Source organism: Anomaloglossus baeobatrachus, chromosome 9 (genome assembly GCF_048569485.1).
Source record: "Anomaloglossus baeobatrachus isolate aAnoBae1 chromosome 9, aAnoBae1.hap1, whole genome shotgun sequence".
NCBI classification, from domain to species: Eukaryota; Metazoa; Chordata; class Amphibia; order Anura; family Aromobatidae; genus Anomaloglossus; species Anomaloglossus baeobatrachus.
Genome location: NC_134361.1, coordinates 110,071,588 through 110,090,348, shown reverse-complemented (window position 1 = coordinate 110,090,348; position 18,761 = coordinate 110,071,588). Strand labels below are relative to the sequence as shown.

Here is an 18,761-nt window from a genome sequence, read left to right as displayed (position 1 = left end):
CTCCCAGAAATATTTAGGGAAATTATTGTTAATAGTGGCGTAATGTTTCTCAAAATTGTTTTATTGAGCTAATCTATATATATAATTGCCTTATTCTGTCTGTCTGTCTGTCATGCTCCAAAATTGTGTCCTTACGGTGACACAAAGCTGATTGGCCGCTGGGCTCGCCATGGCCCCGCCCCCCCACACGGATTGGCCTCTCGCCCTGGCTCTCTGCAGGCCCTGCCCCCCTCACGCAATGCACGCTCGCTCTGGCCCAACTGACACGGAGCTCCGACTCCCAGGTGAGTACACACACACACACATCAGATCACACTCACTCTCACACACACCTCACACATCACATCCACACACTCACAACATCCTGGGATATCGCAGACATAACCTTGCGATGCTGGGATCTTGACGGAGCCCGTGAACGCTGGTAACCATTATACACATCGGGTAACTAAGGTCCCTTGGTTACCCGATGTGTATCATAGTTACCAGTGTACACCGGCTCCGTCACGATCCCAGCAGCGCCAGACATAACCTTGCGATGCTGGGATCTTGACGGAGGCCGTGAACGCTGGTAACCATTATACACATCGGGTAACTAAGGTCCCTTGGTTACCCGATGTGTATCATAGTTACCAGTGTACACCGGCTCACACTCACTCTCACACACACCTCACACACACATCACATCGCATCCACATACTCACAGCATCCGGAGATATCGCTTGCTTCTCGGCCTCAATACTGTGCTGTTGTGACCTTCCAGGACCTGCTGGAGGATCACATAGCCAGAAGCATGTGGTATCTCCGGATGTTGTGAGTGTGAGCGTGGATGTGCGATATCGTCAGTGTGTGTGAGTGTATGCAATCGTGTGTGTGTGCGTGTATGCGATTGGGTGTGTGTGAGTGTATGTGATCGGGTGTGTATGAGTGTATGCGATCGGATCTGTGAGTGTCGGCAGAGGAGCACGGCGTGCTGGAGGAGGCTGGGAGGAGAGAGGCTGATCTTGGGGAAGGCTGGGAGGGGGAGGCTGATGCTGGGGGAGACTGGGAGGGGAAGGCTGATGCTGAGGGAGGCTGGGAGGGGGAGGCTGGGAGGAGAGAGGCTGATCCTGGGGAAGGCTGGGAGGGGGAGGCTGATGCTGGGGGAGGCTGGAAGGAGAGAGGCTGATGCTGGGGGAGGCTGGGAGGGGAAGGCTGATGCTGAGGGAGGCTGGGAGGAGGGAGGCTGGGAGGAGAGAGGCTGGGAGGAGAGAGGCTGATCCTGGGGAAGGCTGGGAGGGGGAGGCTGATGCTGGGGGAGGCTGGAAGGAGAGAGGCTGATGCTGGGGGAGGCTGGGAGGAGAGAGGCTGCTGCTGGGGGAGGCTGATGCTGGGGGAGGCTAGGAGGGGGAGGCTGATGCTGGGGGAGGCTGGGAGGAGAGAGGCTGATGCTGGGGGAGGCTGATGCTGGGGGAGGCTGGAAGGAGAGAGGCTGATGCTGGGGGAGGCTGATGCTGGGGGAGGCTGATGCTGGGGGAGGCTGGGAGGAGGGAGGCTGGGAGGAGAGAGGCTGATGCTGGGGGAGGCTGGGAGGAGAGAGGCTGATGCTGGGGGAGGTTGATGCTGGGGGAGGTTGGGAGGGGGAGGCTGATGCTGGGGGAGGCTGGGAGCACGATGGGGGGTGCGCAGCATGGGGGATGGAGCACGTTTGGGAGTGCGCAGCATGGCGGATGGAGCACGTTTGGGACTGCGCAGCATGGCGGATGGACCACGTTTGGGAGTGCGCAGCATGGCGGATGGAGCACGTTTGGGAGTGCGCAGCATGGCGGATGGAGCACGTTTGGGAGTGCGCAGCATGGCGGATGGAGCACGTTTGGGAGTGCGCAGCATGGCGGATGGAGCACATTTGGGAGTGCGCAGCATGGCGGATGGAACACGTTTGGGACTGCGCAGAATGGCGGATGGAACACGTTTGGGACTGCGCAGCATGGCGGATGGACCACGTTTGGGAGTGCGCAGCATGGCGGATGGAGCACGTTTGGGAGTGCGCAGCATGGCGGATGGAGCACGTTTGGGAGTGCGCAGCATGGCGGATGGAGCACGTTTGGGAGTGCGCAGCATGGCGGATGGAGCACGTTTGGGAGTGCGCAGCATGGCGGATGGAGCACGTTTGGGAGTGCGCAGCATGGCGGATGGAGCACGTTTGGGAGTGCGCAGCATGGCGGATGGAGCACGTTTGGGAGTGCGCAGCATGGCGGATGGACCACGTTTGGGAGTGCTCAGCATGGCGGATGGAGCACGTTTGGGAGTGCGCAGCATGGCGGATGGAGCACGATGGGGGGTGCGCAGCATGGGGGATGGAGCACGATGGGAGGTGCACACCTCCCCCCAACACACACACATACAACACACCACACACACACTGGGAACCACAAACACCGCCGTACACAGACACCCACACACACAGACAACGCTGCACACACACAACACCCAACACACAAACACCGCAGCATACATAAATATACGCACATACCACGCAACACACACATTGCACAAAACATACCTCCCCCAAAACACACCACACCCACACAAACCGCGCAACACACACACACAACGCTACAGACACACAGCGCTCCACAAACAACGCAACACACGCAACACACATACAACACCGCTCTCACCCCCCATCACACCCAGACAACACCCAGAACATGTACAGCGCCCTACACAAACACTTGGTAACTACACACAACAACATCTATATATCAAAAATCATACATTAACTACACAATACGTAAATTCTAGAATACCCGATGCGTAGAATCGGGCCACCTTCTAGTGGTTCAATAAGTTGTGTAATAGATGGAGGGGATTTTTCCAATTGGCTGCAATAAGGGATCTGGTGGTGAGGAAGATGTGGATAATAACACATTTGAAGGATAGCTCAATCTAGTCAAGGTCTACAGAGAGGAGATCTAATTGGGGGGTAATGACTATGTTGGAATGGGTGATTTGATTAATTAGTTTAGATATTCTTAGCTAGCATGTTTGGACATTGAATTTAGTTTTTCACTCCAAGTTTGGACTTTGTCAGAGGCAGGATTTTATACATGAAAATGATGCAATTAAGAGATTTGAACTATAGATGCGACAATCTGAGCAAAAGAGTTTTTGATCAAAATTGTGTAATAATATCTAATATTAATCTATATGTCTGAATCTTTTTGTGGATGGCTATTTTTAAAGATGATCTACCACCAATTCAAAGCAATTGAACAAATGAGAAATCTTTACAGAGGATTGTGTGTCTGCTCTTTACCTTCAAAAAGGCATCTAAGCTTCAAGTCTTCATCGTACACTTGTATACAGTTTTTAAAGCACACCGATCAGCAGGATTTCCTATATATTCTAAATCCAGTGCTATACTGGCGCTATCAGGCTGATTCTATACATACCTTTAGTTGTCAGCTCGGATGTATAGGTTCTGAAATCCAAGCAAGTAAAGTTTGTAAAATGAGCAGCTTTTTGAGTGGCAGCAGCTGCCAATCAGCTGATAGCTGGAGTGCGGTATTCATAGTGATTCCTGCCCCCTGCCTGTTCGTCCTACCTGTTATTTATGCTAATTCTACTATATTTTAGAATCATTCTACTAACTGACTAGAAGGACCTGTGCTGATGTCATACCCATGTGACCAGAAGAAAACCCAAGAATGGCTAATGCGGCTTTACACGCTGCGATCTCGCTAGCGAGATCGCAAGCGATCGTACCCGCCCCCGTCGGTTGTGCGACACGGGCAAATCGTTGCCCGTGGGGCACAACCTCGCTTAACTCCGTCACACGCACTTACTGCTCTGCGACGTCACTCTGGCCGGCGATGCGCCTCCTTTCTAAGGGGGCGGTTTGTGTAGCGTCACAACGACATCACACGGCAGGCATCCAATAGAAGCGGAGGGGCTGAGATAAGCGGGACGAACATCCCGCCCACCTCCTTTCTTCCGCATTGCCGGTGAAGGCAGGTAAGGAGATGTTTGTCGCTCCTGCGGTGTCACACACAGTGATGTGTGCTGCCGCAGGAATGACGAACAAGATCTCTAATAAGCAGAAAATGTTTTTTTGATTCAGGACGACCTCTCCGCGGCAAATGATTTTGACCGCTTTTGCGATCGTTTAAGGTCGCTCATAATTGTCACACACTGCGATATTGTTAATGACGCCGGATGTGCGTCACAAACACCGTGACCCCGATGATAATTCATTAACGATATTGCAGCGTGTAAAGCCCGCTTAAGAAGAAAACATTGGACTATTCTGAAGTGGCCTTCTATGAGCCCTAACCTAAATCTTATTGAGAATCTTTGGAAAGAGCTGAAACATGGCGTCTGGAAAAGGCAACCTTCACACACCAGACAACTGGAGCAGTTTGCTCTTGAGGAGTGGCCAAAATACCTGTCGAGAGGAGCCGAAGTCTCATTGACAGTTACATGAATCGTTTGATTGCAGTGATTGCCTCAAAAGGTTGTGCAACAAAATATTAAGTTAAGGAGGAGGAGGAGGGTGCCATCATTTCTGTCCAAGTCGATTTCATGAGTTTTATTTTTTTTTAAATTCTGTGGAAGCATAGTTGAAAAGCAATGTCTGACGTTGATATGGTCATTTTCATAGATTTTTTTTATTTATTATTACTTTTGCCAGATTCCGGTTATTTCTGTGACCATTGTAGGTTTTTCTTTCATTAAACGAGGGATACCAACAATTTTGGCCACGTGTGTTAATTAAACCAATAAAATAACTGACAAACTGCATGGATTAATGAAAGAGATGTTATGCCGATTGACTCACACGAGTGCAATGTGAGAAAATCTCGCATTGAACTTGGACCAATGTTAATCAATGAGGCAGCTCCGATCTGCTTTTTTTTTTTTCAGTCCAAATCGGACTGACTAGAAATCGCAGCATGCTGCGATTTTTTTGAGTTCTCGTGCAAGACTCTCCAATGCAAGTCTATGGGTGTGAGAGAAAAACGTATGTCACACGGACGGCACACGGACCATCCTAGAGACATCCGTTTTTCTAAATACAATGCTATCATGTAGCAGAGAACACTGTAAATGCTCCTGTACATGACTGAAATGACAGCTGCTCAGAAAAAAACGGATCACATACGGATTGAATACGGATTGCTCACGACTACTATCATGAGAAAATCACAGACTCGCATTGCAATTGCATTGCACACGGATCAACACTCGGACATAGCTCATCCTACCCTCAGGCATGAGAATCGGACCGATTTTGCAATCGCAAGTGTGACGCCGGCCTAACACACATGCTGGGCTTCTATAAGGAGGTACCTGGCAATCTGGATATTGGTCAGGCAACTGGTGTGATAATTCTAGAAATTGAAAAGGGGCATGATACTGCACCTAACATAAGCCTTGTACTGAAAAGCTCCTGAAGCAAGGACAAAGGGCCACTAGATGCACATGAGTAAAAACTCATGGAACAACAAACAAAGAAGGGAAGGATGTGCAATTGTGAGCTGCACCTTGACGTGGTTAGATGGCTTTTGTGGTCTTTGATCAAAACCGCTAAATACCTTAGGTTTTTATCATTTACAGTAATATTGGAGTTAATGAATTCATTCATGGCAGTATGCTTCGAGTGTGTCTGTATATTGGTCACATTGCACATTTGGGCGCCTTTACATTAATTGAATACTAAATATGTACCTTAAAACATTCTCTCTCATTATTCTGGCATTTGCCGTTAAATCTAAATAATTTGGGTTCCTTAAGGGGGCTTTACACGGAGCGACATCACTAGCGATGGCACCCGCCCCCTGTCGTTTGTGCGTCATGGGCAAATCACTGCCCGTGGCGCACAATCTCGCTTAACCGTGTCACACGTACAGCCCTCCCTAACGACGTCGCTGTGGGCGGTGAACAACCTCCCCTGAAAGGGGGAGGTTTGTTCAGCGTCACAGCGACGTCACGGAGCTGGCCGCCAATAGAAGCGGAGGGGCAGAGAGCAGCCGCATCTCTGTCACTCCCACCTCGGTGCTCGTTGAGGACACAGGTAAGCTGTTGTTCGTCGTTCCCGAGGTGTCACACATAGCGATGTGTGCTGCCTCGGGAGCGACGAACAACTTGCGTCCTCAACAACCAACGATTTTTTGAAAATGAACGACGTGTCAACGATGGACGATTTGGTGAGTATTTTCCATCGTTAACAGCCGCTCGTTGGTGTCACACGCAACAAAGTCGCTAACGATGACCGATGTGCGTCACGGAATCTGTGACCCTGGCGATATATCGTTAGATATGTCGTTGCGTGTAACGGGGCCTTAATTGTCCTAAATTGTCCTAAAAAGGGAAAGGTTTATTCTGATTGGATAGTGAGAAAAACAGATGTGTCTTTTTAGATAGTGTATGTAAGCTTCTGGTTTCAACTGTATATGAAGCACTTATCTCAGATCGGTTGATACTAGCAGACTACGTGTTTCATAAATGTGTGAGACAAAAAAAAGATGTTTTTTTACATCTGTGTGGCATCAAGTTTTTACATGAACAATTTAAAGGGGCTAGACAACTCCATCTCCTTTACGTTTGCCTGTTAAGATAACCACACTTACACTCCCCCCTGGTGTTGGCGCCGTTCTGACTTTACGGCACTTGCTCCCTCAGGTCTCCTGTCATGTTGTTACGTCACATCCCCCTTGTCCAATCAGAGCCAGCATCACTGAAGAGTGAGTTCTGACACTGCTGGGATGGCACACAAATTGGAGATGAGTGTGTTATCTTAACAGGAGCAAACATGAAGGAGAAGGGGTTGTCTGAGTAGAGGAGAACCCCTTTAAAGGACAAATCATTTCTTGCTTTATAATTGTACTGGATCGTGTAGTCCGCATGATATACTGATGAACCCATTTTTTGCACCTCCACTGACTTAGGCCTCATGCACATGTTCAGTATTTGGTGAGTTTTTTTACCTCACTATTTCCAAGCGAAAACCTGGAGTGGAACAATCAGAGAAAAAGTATATTATAAACACGTGCCCACTTTTTCATTTTTCACCCACTCTTGGTTTTGACTTCCAAATTTTGAGGTTAAAAACTCACCAAATACCTAATGTGCACGTGGCCTTATAATGAGGGGTCGGACCCAAAATAGACATGCTGCGGTTCATACACAGAGCCCCAATCCCTATGCAGACACATCCGTGTGAGCTCCCAGCTGACGTTCACAGGCCATGTGGTCTCCATTTTCTGTGCTTTTGCCTCATGTGTTGATTATACTCACGTCTGACCCACACTCTTATGAGCCACCCCAATAATCATGGAGTGCACTGCACACGGGGCACACTCTGCCAGACACTGCTCAGACACATGTTGCACTCAGATGCCTGTCCCTGTTGAGTCTCTCTCTCCCACACTCCGCAGCCCTCTGTCTACCTGTCGCCATTGTTTCTCCCCCCCGCACTCCGCAGCCCTCTCTCCGCCCATCCCCATTGAGTCTATCCCTCCTGTACTCCGCAGCCCTCCATCCGCCCGTGCCAACCGAGTATCTCCCACCCTTTGTCTGTGTTGAGTCTCTTCCTCCAACTCTCCGCAGCCTTCCATCTGCCTGACCCCATTGAGCCTCTACCTCCCGCACTCCACCTGTCCCTGTTGAGCCTCTCCTTCCCACACTCCGCAGGTCCCCGTGAGTCTCTCCCTCCCGCATTCTACTCCAGAGCCCTCAGAGTTCGCCTATCTTCGTTGAGTCTCTCCCTCCCGCAGCCCTTTGTCCGCCCATACCCATTGAGCCTATACCACCAGGACTCCGTTGCCCTCTGTCTGCCTGTCCCCATTCTCTCCCTCCAGCTCTCAGCAGCCCTCTGTCCGTCCGTGTTGAATATCTTCCTCCCGCTCTCCGCAGCATTCCGTCCGCATGTTACCATTGAGTCTTTCCCTCCCGCAGTCTACTGTCTTTCCCCTTTGAGCCTCTCCCTCCAGCACTCCGCCATCAAACAATCCCGGTTGAATCTCTCCCTCCTGCACTCCACTCTGCAGCCCTTCGTCCGCCTATCCCCGTTGAGCATCTCCTCTCACATTCCGCAGCCCTCCATCTGGCTGTTCCTGTTGAGCCTCTACCATCCGGACTCCACAGCCCTCCGACTGCCTATCCCCGTTGAGCCTTTCCCTCCTGCACTGTGCCTGACAGTCCACGCTGAGTTTCTAGCCCCCGCACTCCGCAACCCTCCATCCGCCTGTCGTCGCTGAGAATCTCCCTCCTGTATGCCTCTATCCGTTGAGCCTCTCTCTTCCGCAGCCCTCCGTCCCAGTTATGCTTCTTCCTCACTCTCTCTGGCGCTCCGCAGCTTATTATACTCCCATCTGACCCGCGCTCTTATGAGCCACCCCAATAATCATGGGGTGCACTGCACACGCCGCCTGACACTGCACACTCAGACACCTGTCCCTGTTGAGCCTCTCCTTCCCACAGTCCACTCCGCAGACCCCCGTCCCAGTTGTCTCTCCCTCCCACACTCCGCAGCCCTCCGTCTGCCTATCCCAGTTGTCTCTCCCTCCTGCACTCCGCAGCCTTCTATCCACCTGTGCCAAATGAGTCTCTCCCTCCGTCTGCCCATCCCTGTTGAGTTTCATCCCTACGCAGCCCTTCGTCCGCGTTGAGTCTCTCCCTCCCACTCTCCGCAATCTTCCGTCCACAAAGTTTATCCCGAACTCTACTCTGCCTGTACCAGTTGAGCCTCTTCTTCCCACACTCCACCGATCCCCATAAGTCTCTCCCTCTCCGCAGACCTCCATCTAGCCATCCCCATTAAGCCCCTCCCTCCTGCACTCTGCGCCCCCCCGTCCGCCTATCCTGGTTGAGCCTCACCCTCCTGCGCTCCGCAGCCCTCCGTCCGCCCATCGCTGTTGAGCCTCTGACTTCTGTACGCCTCCATCTCGTTGAGCCTCTCCCCTTCTGCGTTCAGCAGCCCTCCATCGCCATTGAGTCTCTCTCCCGTACTCCGTTGCCCACCGTCAGTCCCCGTTGTGCTTCTCCCTTCCGCGCTCTGCAGGCCTCCATCCGTCTGTCCCCGTTTAGCCTCTCTCTCCCGCACTCTGCTGCCCTCCGTCTGTCCCCGTTTAGCCTCTCCCTCCCGCACTCTGCAGCCCTCCATCTGTCCCCGTTTAGCCTCTCCCTCCCGCACTCTGCAGCCCTCCATCTGTCCCCGTTTAGCCTCTCCCTCCCGCACTCTGCAGCCCTCCGTCTGTCCCCGTTTAGCCTCTCCCTCCCGCACTCTGCAGCCCTCCGTCTGTCCCCGTTTAGCCTCTCCCTCCCGCACTCTGCTGCCCTCCGTCTGTTAGCCTCTCCCTCCCGCACTCTGCAGCCCTCCATCTGTCCCCGTTTAGCCTCTCCCTCCCGCACTCTGCAGCCCTCCGTCTGTCCCCGTTTAGCCTCTCCCTCCCGCACTCTGCAGCCCTGTCTGTCCCCGTTTAGCCTCTCCCTCCCGCACTCTGCAGCCCTGTCTGTCCCCGTTTAGCCTCTCCCTCCCGCACTCTGCAGCCCTGTCTGTCCCCGTTTAGCCTCTCCCTCCCGCACTCTGCAGCCCTGTCTGTCCCCGTTTAGCCTCTCCCTCCCGCACTCTGCAGCCCTGTCTGTCCCCGTTTAGCCTCTCCCTCCCGCACTCTGCAGCCCTGTCTGTCCCCGTTTAGCCTCTCCCTCCCGCACTCTGCAGCCCTGTCTGTCCCCCGTTTAGCCTCTCCCTCCCGCACTCTGCAGCCCTGTCTGTCCCCGTTTAGCCTCTCCCTCCCGCACTCTGCAGCCCTGTCTGTCCCCGTTTAGCCTCTCCCTCCCGCACTCTGCAGCCCTGTCTGTCCCCGTTTAGCCTCTCCCTCCCGCACTCTGCAGCCCTGTCTGTCCCCGTTTAGCCTCTCCCTCCCGCACTCTGCAGCCCTGTCTGTCCCCGTTTAGCCTCTCCCTCCCGCACTCTGCAGCCCTGTCTGTCCCCGTTTAGCCTCTCCCTCCCGCACTCTGCAGCCCTGTCTGTCCCCGTTTAGCCTCTCCCTCCCGCACTCTGCAGCCCTGTCTGTCCCCGTTTAGCCTCTCCCTCCCGCACTCTGCAGCCCTGTCTGTCCCCGTTTAGCCTCTCCCTCCTGCACTCTGCATCTCTTCGTCAGTCCCTGTTCAGCCTCCTCCTCCGTCCACCTGTCTTCGTTGTGTCTCCCTCCCGCCTGTCCTTGAGCCTCCCCTTCTCGCACTCCGCAGCCCTCCGTTCTCCCGACCCCGTTAAGGCTCTCCCTCTCGCAGCCCTCCGTCCACCTGTCTTCGTTGTGTCTCCCTAAGGAGCCCTTCTTCCGCCAGTCCTTGAGCCTCCCCCTCCCACACTAAGCAGCCCTCCGTCCATCCGAGCCTCTCCTTCCCGCATCCCTCCGTCCGTCCGTCCCCGTTGAGCCTCTCCTTCCCGCATCCATCCATCCGTCCGTCCCCGTTGAGCCTCTCCCTCCCGCACTCATCCTCCCCAGACTGTTGTTTACAACCAGGCGATAAATCCCTCCCCCTCACTAGAAGGGCCGGGCAGGGAGACACCCAAATCCACCAATCACAGGCTGCCAAACCTAAACTGCTCCCGCTTTGTGCGAATCAACACCCAGCGAGTTTGCCGTGACCACGCCCCTTACTACTGTGCACCCATTAGCAGGATCCCGCGCTCCTCCCCCACAGTCGCCAATCAGATCGCTGTTTACATCCCAAAGCGTGAGTAAAAAGTGGGCGGGGCGATAGGAGCAAGCCAGGTCTCCCGCCCATTCTGCGGGAATGTTTGCGCAGGGCTTGCCTGTGATTGGCTGTCTGTCCTGTGATTGATCCATAGTGGCTGGGGCCCCCTGTTGTGGGCGGGTGTTAGTGAGTGACGCAGGCGGGCGGGGTCACGTGTTGTTTTCGCCGTGCCGCTCGCCCTCCCTCCCCCGCTCCCAGTCTGTCTGTGGTTGATGTGTACGGTGAGCGGAGCCGCTGCCTGTGCGGTCCGGGGATACGGAGTGTCTGGTTTCTCTGGGAGCCGCCATGGCCGCTGTCTAGTCCCGGCACGCCGGTGTGTGACGCTCTGAGGCGCGCTGGTTAATTCATTCTGCAGCCGGGGAGAGCCGGCTCCCTCCACAGCCCAGCCGCGGCTCCTTCCATGGCGGGAGACGACAGAGGCAGCCGGGCGGCCATGAAGCTGTCGCCGCCGTCTCCGCCCCAGCACGAGGAGCCGTCTTACCGGCGGCTGTCCGGCCCGGCGCTGTCCCAGGTACAGGAGGAGCCGGCGGCGCCGGGAGAGGAGGACGTGCGGAAGCGCGGGTACCTGCGGAAGCAGAAGCACGGCCACAAGCGCTACTTCGTGCTGCGGACACACAGCCACCTGGGGCCCGCCCGCCTGGAGTACTACGACAACGAGAAGAAGTTCCGGAGCGGCCCGCGGCCGGGCGGAGCGCCCAAGAGGGTGATCTTCCTGTCCCAGTGCTTCACCGTCAGCCGCCGCGCCGACGCCAAGAACAAGCACCTGCTGGCGCTCTACACCAAGGACGAGTACTTCGCCATGGGCGCGGACAGCGAGCAGGAGCAGGACGCCTGGTACCGGGCCCTCAGCGAGCTGATCAGCGAGAACCGGAGCTCGTGCCTGGACACCGAGGAGCTGGAGGAGGCGGACGAGGGGCTGCGGGCCGGGCCCGTCTACAAGGAGGTCTGGCAGGTGAACGTGAAGCCGCGGGGCCTGGGCCAGAGCAAGAACCTGTCCGGCGTGTACCGGCTGTGCCTGTCCAGCAAGGCGGTGCACCTGGTGAAGCTGAGCTCGGCCGTGGCCTGCGTGCACCTGCTGCTCATGAACATCCGCCGCTGCGGACACTCCGAGAACTACTTCTTCATCGAGGTGGGGCGCTCATCGTCCACCGGCGCCGGGGAGCTGTGGATGCAGGTGGAGGACAGTGTGGTGGCCCAGAACATGCACGAGACCTTCCTGGAGACCATGAAGGCCCTAAAGGCGTTCTCTGAATTCAGACCCCGGAGCAAGAGCCAGTCCTCCGGGAGCAACCCCATCTCCTTCATCACCACCCGCCGGTACCTGGGCAACCTGCCCCCCAGCCAGACCGGCCTGCAGCGGAGGTCCCGGACCGAGAGCGCAGCCGGCACCCCTCCTACCACCAAGAACAATGCCTACAGGTTCCGAACCTCCAGCGAGGGTGAAGGTACCATGACCCGGCCGTTCAGATCAGTCACCGGGAGCCTAATTCATCTGAACACTGCTAGAATCAACCTGGGGAAGCAGGAGGGCACCGGCCGATACGTTAGAGCCCCTTTTAATTCTGGGTACCACTCCAGATCATCATCTCTGCCAGTGTCCCACTTCCCAGCTGCTACCAGTCCCATCAGCGTGTGCTCCAGCAGTGGCCATGGTTCTGCATCTGAGCCCCAGAACCGACCTTCCAGCTCCTCCGTTTGCGGATCCCCCAGTGACGGAGGCTTCATCTCCTCTGACGAGTACGGCTCCAGCCCAGGTGACCTCAGGTACTTTAGGGTGAGAAGTAATACTCCGGACTCGCTGGGTAACACCCCCCCAATCCAGGAGGAAAATACCTTGAGTGACTACATGGCCATGAGTACGAGAAACCAATCTAATGGGAGGGATGAATATATGGAGGCTGACAAATGCTTCAGAAAGAGAACCTACTCTTTAACTAAACCGAGCAATGCCCTACAACACCACAAGTCCCAGGCGGCGGTCTCCTTAGATGAAGACTCTGAGGAGATAAACAAGCAGTTTGCCTACTCAGAATCACCAAAGTCGAAAGACGGCAGCCACCCTGAGGATTACAGTAACGGGCTGGATTCAGGCTGTAACCAAAGTAGGAGTAAAGCCAAGGATGACGGCTACATGCCAATGATGCCTTCTATTCCCTATGACAGTGACTATTTGCCAATGGCCCCTAAATGTGTTTCTGCGCCTAAACAAATAATTCCTCCTTGTCCTTCTCAGGTGGACGCTAAAGGCTACATGATGATGTTTCCTGTTGCCAGTTCACCAAATTCATTATCGGGAAGCCTTTCTAAAGGGAATGAAGAGCGCGTCACCAATGGGGAATACATGGACATGTCTTGTAGGAACTCTTCATCTGTGAAACAGACCAATGACTGTAACGTCAATAATTCCCGGGGATTCAGCTCTTATTTTTCTTTACCAAGAAGCTTTAAAAGTTCATCAAAGCCCTGTGGTGATCACAATGAGTATGTCCCAATGTCCTCTCCTGGGAAGCTCCTACACTTGGGCTTGGACAGTGCGACAGATGGAGATGCTAATGGAGAATCCAAGATTGATCTAAAATCTTCCATTAGTGTCCTGGACCAACAGGTGAGGGCACCAAGGCCAACCAAACTGACGCTGTCTATGAGAGGGAGCAATACAATACCAAGGATATTCGATCACTCTACTGAACCCACTAGTCCCGGAGAATACATCAATATTGACTTCAGTGACAAGGCCAGTAGTACTCCATATTCCTTGTCTGCAGAGGGATCGCCATCTTCACTGGGCTCAAGCTGTGACCATAGACAATCCCCATTATCTGATTACATGAGTGTAGATATCGATGTACAGTCCCCCAAAGCCACCTCCGAGCTGTGCAGCTCTCCAACAGATATTTCATCCTATTCCCGCTCTGGCATTTCTAGAACTCAGCCCAGTGCAGGCTATGCCAAGCTCTCATGTGGTACGGCGTGTGTCAGTGGCACCAGTAATAGGAACGATGACTACACCACAATGACTTTTAATATGGCAATGACCCCTCCAATGCCCTTCCCCAGTGAGGCAGAGAATGGTACGCAGCTGGGCAGCCCGTCTTCTATAGTGAATCGGTTATGCATTGCTGATGTGACCTCATTTGCCGGTGCTTTTCCTTCAGTCATTCACCCTGTGTCTGAGCCAGTAGTTGGTCCTAAGGTTATCCGTGCAGATGCTCAAGGACGGCGGAGGCACAGCTCTGAGACGTTCTCCTCTGCCAGCACTGTAACTACTTCTTCCTCCTGCTTCACTGAAAGTGGCAAAAGGCATAGTTCTGCCTCCTTTGACAATGTGTGGCTAAAGCCTGATGAAAGCAGTTGTGATCAAGAGAAAAAAATGTCCCGGCACTGCTCTACCGGTTTTCAGCATGGCTTAAACTACATTGCTCTAAGTATGCACGATGGTGTCTGTGAGACGGTGCCGCCAGCCTGCAGCCAGCACCAGAACGGCAGCAGAAACCTGGAAAGTGGAGCCTATGTCAGCATCGACTTCACCAGGGCTGACTGCCTGAAGTGCTCTGCCTACAGGAAAGGTTCGTAATCCACCTCTGCATGCCGCACCCCCCCCATAGTATAGCTCACAACGTACGGGGGCAAACAAGGGTATAGCACTGTGCAAAATCACAAGGCTAAACCCTCACACTGTATAGTGTTTTTATTGTATAACATTTGTCATTTGTGTATTAAAGGGGTTGTTCCCTTATAGAAAATTCCATTCCCTGGGCGCAGTTTAAGTATGCTTTACTTTGTTGCCAGGTGCCCACCGCTGAGACCCCGCTGCTGCTCCAGGTGTACGGCTGCGGCTCTGCCATCACATTGTCCATGCAGCTGCCTATTGCTAAGCTCGATTGCTCTGCCCGCGTGAGGGCCATTGATGGGCGGTCGATGTGTTAGCACTGCTGTCATGCAGTGGAGACTCTGCGGTGCACCTGGATGAGTAAAGCACCAGGTATTTTACTTTTTCTTTTGCTGCTAGGAATTGTGAATTTCTGAAAGGTGACAACCCCTTTAATGACCAGTAGCTGCTTAGGATGCCCTAAACGTGATGGGAACCAGTCACCAGATTTTCTCCAGCTTCTAGATCTGTAATGTTTCCTGCAACCCTTTTCTAAGAGCACAGCTGCCCTGCATACCTATGAAAGCCCGTATATACTTGTTCCGTGTGCTGATCTGTGCCGGTCAGACCCATAGGCACCTCAAGACTGCGCTCTGCTTCATTTATGTCCACAATCACAGCCCCTCCTGCCTTAATAATTGATGCTGGTGACCTCTGTGTGGTGCAGACAGCCTGTTGTGCATGCGCCGGTCTTTTGCTCCACTGCGCAGATGTTAGACATGTGAACAGGCAGTGTTAGGCTCCTTTCACATTGCATTATCTGCAATCACCATATTTAAAATCCAACAGGGCAGTGTGGTCTCACAATATCATCGACATGGGATGTTATGCAGCGGGTACGGTCACATATCATAGGCTCAATTATACATAATAATAATGGCATCTGGGAATACAATTACAGTACAACCATGATTCTATATTAAATTTAAAGTGCATTGTTGGTGTAGCAGCTTAATCAATGTGGTCATAACTAAAAATGCAGTAGATCTATAACTAGTGCTCCACAAAATGTTGTGTTGAAATTAGATAAATGACCATTGGCAGCCCAAGAAAAAATCATGCAGTTGTATGGGACAAACTGCTGTAAATACACATACAAAGGGCAATATTTTACCTCGCAGGTACAATCAGTTGGACCAAGAGCAACAATTTGCATGAACTGCCACATATATAATCACATATATAGCCAAAATTGCAGACAATCAAGGTTACATAATCATGCATTTAGATGAAGATAGGCAGCACCAGCTATTAATTTATGCCATGGTTGTAAGAACTGACCAAGATCAATGCCCTGGGCTGTGCAAGAGATTATCTATTAATACAGCCCCGCTGTCGCCATTATGGTCCCGACCACACTGCCCTGCACCTCAACGCGTTTCGCTATAGCGCTTCGTCCAGGAGGTGCAGGGACAGTGAGGGAGGCACTTTTTAAAGACAACAAAATAGTGCACCTGTGTATCGGCACATGTCATCCGGTCACTCAATCTCTCGTCCCGGAAACCACTCTGCGCATGCGCGCTGGTCGTGCATTCGATTGGACGCCAGCGCGCATGCGCAGAGTGGTTTCCCTCACTGTCCCTGCACCTCCTGGACGAATCTCTCTAGCGAAACACGTCGAGGTGCAGGGCAGTGTGGTCGGGACCATAATGGCGACAGTGGGGCTGTATTAATAGATAACAATCTTGCACAGCCCAGGGCATTGATCTTCGTCAGTTCTTACAACCTGGCGTTCATGGCATAAATTAATAGCTGGTGCTGCCTATCTTCATCTAAATGCATGATTATGTAACCTTGATTGTCTGCAATTTTGGCGATATATGTGATTATATATGTGGCAGTTCACTGCGAGGTATAATATTGTCCTTTGTATGTGTATTTACAGCAGTTTGTCCCATACAACTGCATGATTTTTTCTTGGGATGCCAATGGTCATTTATCTAATTTCAACACAACATTTTGTGTAGCACTAGTTATAGATCTACTGCATTTTTAGTTATGACCACCTTGATTAAGCTGCTACACCAACAATGCACTTTAAATTTAATATAGAATCATGGTTGTACTGTAATTGTATTCCCAGATGCCATTATTATTATGTATAATTGAGCCTATGATATGTGACCATACTTGCTGCATAACATCCCATGTCGATGATATTGTGAGACCACACTGCCCTGTTAGATTTGAAATATGGTGATTGCATATGTTGTTTTATTAACAACACTTTCTAAATGTGTGCAATGCGCTTTGGTTAGTTACCCGATATTTACAGTGGTTACGTGTGCAGGGAGCCAGCGCTAAGCGGTGTATGCTGGTAACCAAGATAACTATCGGGTAACGAAGGAAAGTGCTTTGCTTTTAGTTACCCGATATTTACCCTGGCTGTGCACTTCCCCGCTCTGCTCCGCCCCCTCCCGCACTCAGCATGTATACACACACACAGACTCACCTGTCTGACGTCCTCAGTGCCACGGCCCCGCTCGGCTTCATCCACCGCGAACTCCGCCCCCCGCACACAACGGAGTCCGACAATGAAATTCTGTTCTTTGTCATCCGTTGTACAGCGCATCAGTCACATGCGTCAAGCGACGCATGTGACTGATGCAAAACAACGGAAATGTGAACCTAGCCTTACTGACATAAGTGAGTGTGGGCACAAAGGGGTGCCGAGCACAGTCCAGAAGCTGCCATCAGTCATGTATATGGGCAGCTGAGCTCTTTGGAGTGCTGCTATAGATTACTAAGAGATGGAAGATACAGCCGCATATACTGCAAACCGTCTCTTTAGGAGTAGTGAGCGAGCACTAGTGTAGACTGAGGATGCAGCTTTTAAATGTTTTTACATAAGTGCGTCCATATACTGTTATATGGTCACAGTATATACTTGTGTATGAATTGCTTCAACATGTCTATATAATATATATTTGTAATGATCTGACGTGTGATCCCGGTCACACTCCCTTCAAAGAGCACTTGGGGACTGTAATTTAATGCAGAACATTTAATGTGCAGTTTGGAAATTTCCTTGACTTCCTGCGATATGTTGCAGTGTGACTCAATTGTGAATGAGAACCTGCTGCTGTTTCCTTAGCAAGGGTATGAATTTTGTAAATATTTTTTTTTTTTTTTTTTAATATCCGCTCCAAAATTGGTATTTGTTTATACGCTGCTGGCACATGACCGCTGAAGCCAATCTGTGATTTTTTTATTTTTTTTTTTTTTTACCCCTGGCGTGGCGCCTTAAAACATAAGTCATTTTAAAGGGAACCTGTCGCCACTTTTTTGGCCTATAAGCTGGGCCACCACCACTGGGCTCCTCTATACAGCATTATAACATGCTGTATATAAGAGCCCAGGCCGGGGGTATAACATAAAAAACACTTTATAATACTTACCTAACGGTCGCGCGGTGGGCCTTATGGGCGTTTCCATTGTGCGGTGCCAGCGCCGCCTCTTTTGGCCATCTTTGTGCTCCTTCTCTAGCCGCAATGCATGACGGGGCCGACGTCCTACACACTCGCCGGCATTCAGGTCCTGAGCAGGGCAGATTAAAGTATTGTAGTGCGCTTGCGCAGGACGGGCGAGTGTGTATGACGTAGGACCCACGTCATGCACCCAGACTTCAGAAAGAGGACGAAGATGGCCGAAAGGGGCGGCACCGGACAACAGACGCCCATAAGGCCCACTGCAGCGACCGTTAGGTAAGTAATATAAAGTGTTTTTTTATGTTATACCCCCGGCCTGGGCACTTCTATACAACAGAATGCTGTATATAAGAGCCCGGTGTTGGTGGCCGCAGCTTATAGACCAAAAAAGTGGTGACAGGTTCTCTTTAATGCATTTTATTGCATAAATCAATAGTGTACATGGAAATCAGTAACTTCGTGTCTTATCAGACAAATCTGCTTCTTTCTCTGCCAGAACTGATCAGTCATTATCAAAATTCTCAATTCTGAGGTAAAATCTGTATTCAGTGACGACTTTCCCATTACTGAGATAGGATATGAGATACTGATGAGATTGTATGTAGATAGAAGAGGGGGCGGAGCACCTCCCCCTGCCTCGAGCTCCTCCCCCTGCCTCGAGCTCCTCCCTCTTCTATCTACATACAATCTCATCAGTAGCAGCTCTCATCTCCTCTCTCAGTAATGGGAAAGTGGTCACTGAATACAGATTTTACCTCAGAATTGAGATTCATTCTGGCAGAGAAAGAAGCAGATTTGTCTGATAAGAAATATACAAATTGCTGATCTTCATGTGTGCTATTGATTTATGAAATAAAAATGAAAACCATGGTAGTGCTTTAACTCCTTCACGACCGGCCGATTTTGCGGTTTCCATTTTTTATTTTCGCCATTCTTCCGGG

General features: G+C 51.9%; 1 protein-coding gene across 1 annotated transcript in view; it reads left to right on the top strand.

The window, feature by feature from the left end:
• The first annotated feature begins 10,924 nt into the window (after window positions 1-10,924).
• IRS4 (insulin receptor substrate 4) overlaps window positions 10,925-18,761 on the top strand; it is a 32,909-nt gene continuing 25,072 nt past the window's right edge. The window contains exon 1 of the mRNA XM_075323932.1: window positions 10,925-14,309. Within this exon, the coding sequence (XP_075180047.1) occupies window positions 11,144-14,309 (3,166 nt within the window). The 5' untranslated portion in view covers window positions 10,925-11,143. The remainder of the gene's footprint in view (window positions 14,310-18,761) is intronic.